The sequence below is a fragment of the Mizuhopecten yessoensis genome, unplaced genomic scaffold (assembly GCF_002113885.1).
Source record: "Mizuhopecten yessoensis strain PY_sf001 unplaced genomic scaffold, ASM211388v2 scaffold5229, whole genome shotgun sequence".
NCBI classification, from domain to species: Eukaryota; Metazoa; Mollusca; class Bivalvia; order Pectinida; family Pectinidae; genus Mizuhopecten; species Mizuhopecten yessoensis.
The window spans coordinates 2741135-2752293 of record NW_018405944.1 but is presented as its reverse complement, the minus strand read 5'-3'; the positions used below and the strand labels follow the sequence as shown (position 1 = coordinate 2752293).

Below are 11159 nucleotides of genomic sequence, written 5' to 3'. Positions count from 1 at the left end.
TTTGCCTTGAGCGATTCAAGAGAGGCAAACTGACCACCAGACTTAAGCGATTTAAGAGCTGGCAAGACGAAACTCCTGAGCGATTCAAGAGCCTAGTAGAATCAAGAATAGACAGAAAAATTAAAGCAAAAGCAGTAAAATAATCAACAGATAAGTAAATAATATTACAGAAAAGTATTGGGGGGAAAATTCCCCAGGAATTAAAACCCAAATGGAACGAAACGAGGAATTGGAAATTACTAGCGAGTGAGAGCCCCCAATACTTAATATAAACTAGGTAATAATAACTAAAATTGAAGATTGAGGTATAAAGAACAAGTAACAAGCACAAGGGTATACTTAAATGCACTGGTAGGTACAGTATCTACACAAGATTTTGAACTGCTATAGCAAATCAAATTTAATTAAACTTAATAGATGAATTATCTTTGTATAATGATGTAAATTGATACAAAAATTGGATGCTTGTTTGATGATGAGGTTTATGTCGCCTTTACAGATGTGTACTCTGGAGAGTGAGACGCGGGACGAAGAGCTGAAGACGGATTGTACGTTGGCGCTGTCTTACTTCGCCCAGTCTCTCGTCCAGCCGGAATTGGTTCCCCTAGCATTGACCACCATCAGAGAGGTAAAGGATACTGGTCACTTGTTACTGGTCAGTTAAAAAACTTGAATCGTTTGATTTTAAAAAAAAGGTTCAAAAAAAAAATGAGTACTGGTGAATACCTGTAATCCGGTGATTCCTGGGGCGTTCCATACCCTGTATGGTAATCTGGTGATTCCTGGGGCGTTCCAGACCCTGTATGGTAATCTGGTGATTCCTGGTGCATTTCAGACCCTGTATGCAGAACCCATTTTTTTTTTCTTTTTTCCAAAGACAGTGATGTTAACGTAGAATGAATCAAAGAATGTTTTCAAGTCATATCCAAATTTCATCTGGGGGGGAGGGGGGGGGGGGGGGGGGGGTGTATTTATAAAACTGGATCTCCCATTTAAAATTTGGATACATGGCTGACCAAACTACCATTTAATTTATGACCCAAAGTAGAATGTTTTCTAGCCATATCCAAATTACATCGGTGTGGGGGGTGGGTTTATACTACTGGATCTCCCATTTAAAATCAGAATACAAGGCTGACCGATCAGGGGGCCCAAAAATATTTATTACACTATGAAATGTGATGTTCAAACAGGAAAATAAGTAGTGTTCCCTGTATGAAATGAGTTGTCTGGCCCTTTGATAAATTGTAAAACTTCAATTTTTGTTAAATTGCCATTGTCATCTGTTTATTAACCTATTATTTCTGTCATCCAGTGTCATAGTGGATACTTATCTGTTTTTGTTATAGCTACATTTTGTTCGTTTTCAGATGAAACTGTTATGATGGTGGCACACCCACGTGGCCATCCTCAGCTACATACAGGTGATGGTGTTTGTATTAACTACCTGTGTTTTGTTTTCAGGTGACAATGTTACAGTCGTGGCACACCCACGTGGTCATCCTCAGCTACATACAGGTGATGGTGTTTGTATTTACTACCTGTGTTTTGTTTTCAGGTGACAATGTTACAGTCGTGGCACGCCCGCAGGGCTATCCTCAGCTACATACAGGTGATGGTGTTTGTATTAACTACCTGTGTTTTGTTTTCAGGTGACAATGTTACAGTCGTGGCACGCCCGCAGGGCCATCCTCAGCTACATACAGGTGATGGTGTTCTGTAACTACTTCACGTTCCACACACCTGAGAACATCAATGAGATCGAGGACATTGTACTCGGACTGATATGTGATGACCAGCTGGAGGTGAGTACAAACAGAATGTTCGATAGTGCTGCCCGACGTATATAATCAACAGAAAAACTGTCTTTGTCATATCTTTATTTGAAAACAAACTTCTTAAGGATTAATGAGACCTACCTACAGTGGAAGAAGTAAATTGGAATTCCTTATTAAAAATGTTAAGTGCCATTGTTAAACCATTTTATGATTTGATTTATCTCAGTCCCATCGGCGAGATCCCGTACATGCGACTAGTTCTCAAAACCTTGCGTCACCTTGGTCAATATAAGGTTTTCAGGTCATTATAAGGTTTTCAGGTCAATATAAGGATTTCAGGTCAATCAGAAGAATCGTGAGTCTTCTTTCAATAAAGAGTGACTTGGCAAGTATACTGTCACTTCATATCAAGTCCTGTGCTTCATACTCAAATTGTTATTAGATATATTTCTAGTACAACAAAAACATTGTATTGTCTTTTATTTAATCAATACAGGTGCGAGAGATGGCTGCCATTACCTTGAGTGGACTGTTGCATTGTGGGTTCCTACAGATGAACCAACACATGCTGGTGAGTGGACTAAACCTCAACGCTGTAACCTAATTCAGGCCTTGGTATTAATAGTTCTTATCTCTGAGAACACAATAGAGCTTTAATTAATCCCCCCTTTGGTACTACCAGAGGAAACTTCAGGTTACGCTATTTCCATCAGTCAGTCAGTTTGACACTTTGTCTGGGGTATATCTCATATACTCTTTGATTGCCAGGTTTCTAGCTCACCTGGCCCGAAGGGCTATGTGAGCTTATGCCGTACTCCGTCGTCCGTCCATTGCCATTCGTCAACTGTTTTCTTTTGAACGACTTCTTCCAAAGAACTGGATGACCTAGGGTCATGATATTTGGCCAGTAGGTACCTGGGATGGAGTGCTATAAAGTTCTCTTGTTAAAATGACCTTGACCTACTTTCAAGGTCACAAGGGTCAAATATGTTAAAAATTTCAAACAACAATATCTTGAGAAGAGTTTAAGAGATGTTAAAATGTCTTGTGTTCTAGTTACCAAATTTTGTCTGAAGTTACCTTTATGTCAGTTTCATGTAACAAAAGAACCAGGTGAGCGATACAGGCCCTCTGGGCCTCTTGTTTATGTAAGTGCCTCCTGAGTTGGCAGAGGGTTGCTTACTTAAATCGGATCTCATTCCTCACTATATAAGGAGTTATTGTCCCCTGGGTCACTACATCATTTAATCTGGAGTAGATCTGATATACTCTACATGGCAGAATGTTGCTTACTTAAACTGGGTCTCGTGCCCCAGTACAGTAAGAGGTATGGCCCCTTGGTCACTGCATGGCTGCTTTCATTTTTCGATATCCAAACGGTTGAACCGGTTGGACCAGAGTTGTTCTTTTATGAAATAAGTTCGGATCTAGTAATCTGATGCTGCTTTCAGGCGAACCTTGACAAAGCCTTGCAAATTAATCATAAACATTTGCAGGTCTGCCAGGATTTATACCTGAAAATGTTACATTTAAAAATAGACAAACCGGTTGTTTCGCATAAACGAACACGCCCCCTAACTTTGTCTGGGTAAACCTCCTATACCATGTCAGACTCAATTGCCATATTTGGTGACAACTCATGATGTTATTCCATTAGAATTACAGTATTCAAGAATTAGTTAGAAAAAAAAAAACATGTTTGTTTTATCATGTTGCTTGTTCCAGGATCACTTTGAGCTTCTGAGTAGAACTAAAGTGAAGAAGAGGAAGCAGCTGAAAGACAACCTTCCTTTGGAGGCCTTGGTAAAGCGCCACGCTGGCGTTCTGGGGCTGGGCGCCTTTGTACAGGCGTACCCCTACGATGTGCCAAACTTCATGCCTCAGATACTCATGGATCTCAGCAATCACGTCAATGATCCACAGCCGATACAGGTATCGTCATTGTTTAAAGGATTTTTTTGTTTCGTCCATGAGTTTTGATTGCATTTAATAGATCTGAAATAAAAAGTGTGCTAGAGCAATGTATTCTGAAGGTGGTATAGATGTCCAACCTATCGATCCATCGTTGGAAACCGGTTTCTGTTAATGTACTCCTACCCTAAACACAGCCTTCTGGCCTCATTTTCTCAAATGTTGGGAAATTTTAAGCTGTACTCTGAAGTTAGTGAAAAATTCAAATTGTTGCCAATACTCGAGGTATATACCCCCCCCCTAACCACTGGATAACTGTAACCAAGTTTGAGGAACAGGGGCTTGATCATATACACCAGAAACTAGAGCATCCAAACGACATTTAAAAATTCAATTTTGTAAAATTCTTGTTAACATGTCCTGTGGCTCTCGTATACCTGTAGATGACCGTGAAGAAGACCTTGTCAGACTTCCGGCGGACGCATCACGACAACTGGCACGACCATAAGCAGATGTTCACAGACGACCAGCTGGTGATACTGACCGATCTCTTGGTCTCCCCAACGTATTATGCATAAGGTTTGTGGCTGGTTCTCTTCTGACTGTCAGCTGAGCATGAGGCTGTAGGGACACTGCAGGCTCGCAGTAATATAAGATGAAATTAAAAAAATATCAGTTATTTTGTTGTTGTTTGTAGATCTATTGTTTTAAATGAAGATAATGTTGTTACTGGGAAATTTCTGCCACAGTTTAATTTGTCTTTTTCGCTCTTTGCAACGAGGGCGAATTTATCACAAGAGGGAATATAAATCAACATCATACCTTATATGGTTCTTATATTTTAAGGGGCGAAATTAATACTGGGTGAACATGGATTTAACCAGTGAAGGGGGAATATTTCACTGGGCACTATTTATGTAGGAAAATCTTTACTTTGGTTGAAATGTTTTTATCCAAGGACCTGAAGGAGCTTGATTTGAGTCCAATTTTCATTTTAATGAAATATGACGAAAATAATTTGTTGAGGCTTCGTGTAGTAACATTTCAATATTTTGCTTACAGAATATCCTGCCACTGTCTAAAAGGAGGTCAGTGTCCCCGGATTGGTGATAGGTCATAGGTCAAGACAAAAAGATAGTCCCTCAAATGTAGCTGTGTTATATCGCTGGCTGTTTAGTGTCGACTTTTGTCATTTGTGGCTGGGAAACTTGTTTGGACTTCTATGGAAGAAGATTGATTATTCTTGCCCAACACCTATATGCAAAGGTGTAAGACACAGATGATAAGTCTTAGAGACTAATTGTTAGCCGAGCTAAGGTCCAAGTGATCCAAACAACTGAGGTACCCGACCAGGGAGGTTGGATATAAGTGATGGAACTTTTCCTTAGTGCGAAACGACCAGTCTGTCTGCTAGTTCTTAAAATGCAACATTTTACGGGGTAAAGACTGGCAGACCTGTTGCCCAAGTGGTCAAATAGTTAGTGAAGTGATTAACAAAAGTGGCCAAACTCTCGTTAGTGAAAAATTTCTTGCGGAGGTAGATTTGATTGTTAGCATTGGCTCCTCACAGGTGCTCTACTGATAGGAGACTTTATGATGATCAAAAGCTGAAAATGTTTTTTGTTCCATTGTGATCAATCTTGTTGTGATGTTTATTCCCATTCCCTAATGAGGTTCAACTATATATGAACCCTGACGAGCGAAAAAGACTAGAAATAATTTGTTTGAAAAATGTTTTTTGAAATTGTCAAAATTTTATCAATCCTTGACAAGAAATGGTAGCATTTGCCAAATCTGGAAGAGAAATTGTAGCTTTTTCTGAATGTGGATGACTGTAAATATGAATGTGTTAATGATTTAAGGCGAGGTAACCCTTCATCAGGTAAGATAACTCTTGCCAGAAAAATATTTAATTTGGTTACATTTGCGTATCCCGGTTGAAATGGCACAGGTGGCGCAGAAATATTCCACGATAAACGAACGCACTTGGACCGTTCTATAAGCAGAACTAAAAATGCACAGTTTCGGTGAATAAATAACAATGTATCAAGAAAATTTGGCCTTTCTTTCACGCGTCCACTGAACTTAACTTAACTTGCAAACTACATGTTGCTTGACATTATTTTAGAAAGAAATAACGCAAGCTAGCAACAGTCAGCATTTAAGATTTGGTCAGGTACGTCTGGACCCCTCATTCTACACGTGCCGAATACTCCTGAGGTCAGCCTCTGTTCAGATCTGTGCCTGTCGTTTTCTTTACAGGTTCAACCGTTTCAACTGTTTCAACCAGATACGCAAAAGTAGCCTTTGTGCAGTCATGTCCAAAGGAGATAGCCCCTTCATGTAATGTTGAAAGTAGATAACCTTTTCAAGTAATGTTATCATGTGGAAATCAATATTTTGTATTTGAACAATTTTCCCCCAGGGACAGAATTTGATTTTTAAAAAAAGGTACAAGGTTTATTTTTTATTTTTTTATTTTTTGTAATCAGAATAATGAACATATGTCATATTCTGACCGCAATCTTTATATATCTGCATGATCCAATTAAACATGATATACAGTCCAGGGTGAGATGAACATTGGGTTTCACAAGGATCACTATTTTATAAATGTAAAACGAAATGAGTTGAAATGACATGTCAAATATTTAAAAAGGAAAAGGATTGAAATTATAAACAAAATTTCTGCATTTCCAAATAGGTTTTTTGATTGTAATACTTTTTTTTCAAGATAACGGATTTTAGATTGAATGATTTCTAAATTTTAGAAAAAATAATTCTTGCTATGTTTATCAAATGGAGTGTGACACAAATGAAGTAAATCATTGGATGATTGATGTTTTTTATAATTAAGTAAATAGAAAAAATAAAGATATATTTACTTGTTAAACAGTAAAAGATGTGATACTATACGCACGGGATTTGTGCATAAAGATGTCGGTGTATATTTTTTTTTATTGATTTCTTTTTCTTTTTTTTTTGTGGTATGTCAACAAGATTTTTCAAAATTTATTTCATAAGTATGTTATATTCATATATGTAGCATATACAAATGCTTGTATAGACATCAGAATACAAACCGCAGTTCTCTAATCTGAGTTTTAGAGGTGCAGTTACGTAAACACGATGAATATTTGAATGATTACTACATCAAATTTAATGTTTTTAGATTAATTTAAAATATTTCATGAATTAATGTGTTCATATTTTCAAAATATGGCCGGTGCTTTTCATAACAAGTAAATAATTATATTTATTATGTGAGATTTGTGTCTTCAAAGCGAGGTTGACTTTAGCAACAAGTATGATAAAACATAACGGACCCAATCTGTCAATTTTCTTTTTTTTTAATTTCTGTTTTTATTTATTTTTCTCATCTGACAAAAAGCACAGTCACTTGATATACCGCTGTACATATTGGTTGTCATAAGTGTATGCCTCGGTAAAATATGGTTAAGAGAGCAGCTGGTTCTCCGAAACTTTTGGTACTGCAGAAATATCTGAGTTGGTCATGTTTGAGTAAGGACTTATTATGACATGTATTGTTTATTTCCCATTATATTATCTTTTTCCTGTTCAATCTTTCTATTAAAATCTTTTTAAAACAACAGTAAGTTACCTTTATTTTTTTTATCTACTATGTATATAGCATACATGTATTTCTCCGGAGATGATATTTTTTCGTGGTTTCGGAGGTATCTAAACCGATTGCACAAGTAGTATCTGCAGAATAATCGGACAAGCTTAGAAATGAGCCGCAGTAATAGTTTTGTTGATGATTTGTTCAACAAAATACACTTCCTTGTTGCTCAATACGCTGTCAGAAAGCCTATTCATCTGACTATTGAACACTTTTTATGTAGAGTGCTTTCTCTGTGCTAAAACACAGTGAAAGCTTAGTTCCTTCAAATGTCTAGGTCGCGAAATTATAATCTGTGTGAATTCAATTTTCTAATTTTGGGTAAGAATCGGGAACATTTAAGCCTGCGTAAATAACCCGTTGTACAGTACATTTAACTTTGTTAATATATAATATCATTGGAAGTACGGAGGACAAGGGGAGTAACCTATTCTGTGCATTTTTGAAATTCATGGGTTTTTCTCTCAGTACGCCTATCTTCTTTACATCATTGGAATATGTCATGTTACTTGTAGTATCCCCAAGGTGGCCCGCACATAGCCTTCGAGTCGGTCAGGACAAATTCCAAGAGTGCAGAGAACATAGACGCATCCAGAACCATACCTTTTGATTTGTAAGATGATTTTGTGTCGAAACTTAAACACAGAAAAGGCAATGACCAATTTTCTGGTATTTTTTTAGTTTTTATAGCTACATAAAATCAAAAGTTTTGTATTAAAAGGGTAAAGGTTCTACAGCTTACAAAGCTTAAGGAGTCGCCAAGTACTGGCGAAAAGTCGTGTTTTTTCTCTGGGAACTCCGGCTTTCCTCCACCACCTAAACCTGGCACGTCCTTAAATGATCATCGCTGTTAATAGGATGTAAAACACAGACAAACATGACTTTAGAATATTGATTCTTTTAATAACTGTTAGTACAGACATTAAGTTTTAAGCATCTTAGGAGCATTTTCTTTCCATACATGTTTTTTTTTATTGCCTAGGAATATCATTTTACACAACCAATTGTTGGTCAGGCTGTGATGTTGACAGTTCATATAAATTTTAATTGAATGTTTGTGTTTTTAATTTTCCATATTTCATTTCATATGTTTAGCTTTCCTGGCCCCTAGTCTGTAAAATTGTATTCTTCTATACAGTATATGAGGTGAGTCATACAGGCCCACTAAACCTTTACAATACAGTATGTTAGGTGAGTGATGCAGGCACTCTAAACCTTTACAATACAGTATTTTAGGTGAGTGATACAGGCCCTCTAAACCTTTACAATACAGTATGTTAGGTAAGTGATACAGGCCCTCTAAACCTCTACAATACAGTATGTTAGGTAAGTGATACAGGCCCTCTAAACCTTTACAATACAGTATGTTAGGTATGTGACAAATGCCCACTAAACCTTTACAATACAGTATGTTAGGTAAGTGATACAGGCCCTCTAAACCTTTACAATACAGTATGTTAGGTGAGTGATACAGGCCCTCTAAACCTTTACAATACATTATGTTAGGTAAGTGATACAGGCCCTCTAACCCTTTACAATACAGTATGTTAGGTAAGTGATACAGGCCCTCTAAACCTCTACAATACAGTATGTTAGGTAAGTGATACAAGCCCTCTAAACCTCTACAATACAGTATGTTAGGTAAGTGATACAGGCCCTCTAAAACTTTACAATACAGTATGTTAGGTATGTGACAAATGCCCAATAAACCTTTACAATACAGTATGTTAGGTAAGTGATACAAGCCCTCTAAACCTCTACAATACAGTATGTTAGGTAAGTGATACAGGCCCTCTAACCCTTTACAATACACTATGTTAGGTAAGTGATACAGGCCCTCTAAACCTTTACAATACAGTATGTTAGGTATGTGACACAGGCCCACTAAACCTTTACAATACAGCATGTTAGGTAAGTGATACAGGCCCACTAAACCTTTACAATACACTATGTTAGGCCTGTAAGATGAATGACTTTCCATCCGTTGCAGTATAAGAACTTGTCTGTTGTCCTAGATATATGTGTACCTTTGGTATGAATGTTGGACAGTGATACAGGAAAGTAGTTCAAAGATGTCAAAAAATATTTATAAATCAACATGTACAGTATGAAAAAAAATGTTCCTCGTAAAAAATGATGTAAATAAATTTGTTTCAAATTCAAATTGCTTTGAAAATGTATTTATTTGCTTATTTGCCTGTGGCACAGTGACACTGTCAGTGTCCGTCAGTTAGCTTTTTCATTTAAAAGACTTCTCCTGAACTAGGGGTGAGATTTGAATCAAAGTTACCGTGAAACTTCCATAGGACCATGGAATAGAACGTTGTTTAATGAAATGGTCTGAAACACACTTGGCCAAAGGGACTCTACTTTAAACAGTGTAAATGGAGAGGTTTTAAACTCACATAACCTAAAGGGTCATGTGAACTTATGCCATGGTGAAGCATTCGTCGTCTGTACGGCATCAACTTTTTACTCAAAACAAATTCTTCCGAACGACCATGAGGCTTAAGGTGACAATATTTGGCCAATAGCATACTGGGGTGAAGGTTATCAAGTTTGTTCGAATGAGTGACCTTCATCCATCTCATATGTTAAAAGAAAACCCCATTAAAACAACTACTTTGGAATAAACAACAGACTTAGGTGGGAATCTTTGTTTGGCCAGTAGCTTTGATGAATGCATTACCTTTATTCAAAGTCTCTGGGTTCAAATGTGTTGAAAATAGAAACAGCTACTTAAATTTATTTCAAAACATTTGACCCTTGAGACATTGAAAATTGGTGAAGGTCATTCAATTGAACAAATTTGATAGCCCTTAAACCCAGCATGCTACTGGTTAAATATCATCATGCTAGGCCTCTTGATTATAAAGACGAACTTGTTTCACTGAGTAACCAAAAGGTCCAGGGTGGTGATATTTGACCAGTAGCATGCTTGGTTGAAGGGCTACCAAGTTTGTTCAAATGAATGACCTTTGCCCATATTCAAGGTCACAGGTGTCAAATATGTTGAAATCTTTAAACGACTTTCTGAATTACAAAAACTTATGGGTCGATGGTTTGTTCATGTGAATGACCTTGACACACTTTCAAGGTCACATCTGGTCAATTGTGCTTAAATATTGATAAGACATCTCAATAAACAAAAGGTATAGGGTGGTGATATTTGGCAATTTGCATTCTGGGATGAAGGGCTACAAAGTTTGTTCAACTCAATGTCCATGTTTGCTTTTCAAGGTCACAGGGGTCAAAAAAGTATAAATCGTTTAACAGGTTCTTTTCAAGACACTGATATTATTCCTGTAGCTTTATTTTAGTCTACTTTTAAGGTAACAAATGTGAGATTAATACCAGGTGAGCGATGCAGGCCCATTAGGGTGTAAATCAGTACCTGCTTGGGCAGTGCTAGAATTGTTGAATGCTAGCTGTGAGCGTCGAAATGATGACAGCACCGATGCGGCTGTATGCTCCCCAGGGAGGTGAGAAATATATTGGCAGTTGCAAAGGTCCTATAACCACGGATGATAATTTGTGAACCGCTTTGAGATGACAAACAAGCTAAGTTGTGATAAAGCGGTATATAATAACCTCAAAATATTATTATCAATTATTCTTTTGAGACAAATGAAATTGTCACAAGTAAATATTTTATATTTATTTTTCTTCTCATCTACAACCAAAAATTGTTGTAGGTAACACATGTAAGGGGTTCAAGTTTGTTTTTTAACTTTTTTATCAATTTGGAGTTAAATCGATTCCAACACCTGCATACTTATATCTCTGAAAATTAATCATTTGTGTTTGAATGATGTAGAATCGATTTG

At 37.1% G+C, this 11159-nt stretch overlaps 1 protein-coding gene and 1 long non-coding RNA gene across 2 annotated transcripts in view; both read left to right on the top strand.

Annotated features, from left to right (window-relative positions):
- Positions 1-5666, top strand: part of LOC110450478 (proteasome activator complex subunit 4A-like) — a 42843-nt gene extending 37177 nt beyond the window's left edge. The window contains exons 42-47 of the mRNA XM_021498031.1: positions 500-628; positions 1653-1805; positions 2275-2349; positions 3504-3710; positions 4133-4268; positions 4752-5666. Of these exons, the coding sequence (XP_021353706.1) occupies positions 500-628; positions 1653-1805; positions 2275-2349; positions 3504-3710; positions 4133-4267 (699 nt within the window). The 3' untranslated portion in view covers position 4268; positions 4752-5666. The remainder of the gene's footprint in view (positions 1-499; positions 629-1652; positions 1806-2274; positions 2350-3503; positions 3711-4132; positions 4269-4751) is intronic.
- Positions 5667-8617: 2951 nt separating this feature from the next.
- LOC110450479 lies at positions 8618-9181 on the top strand. Its single transcript, XR_002462983.1, has 2 exons — positions 8618-8703; positions 8749-9181. It is a non-coding gene; the product is annotated as an uncharacterized LOC110450479 (long non-coding RNA).
- The last annotated feature ends 1978 nt before the right edge of the window (positions 9182-11159 follow it).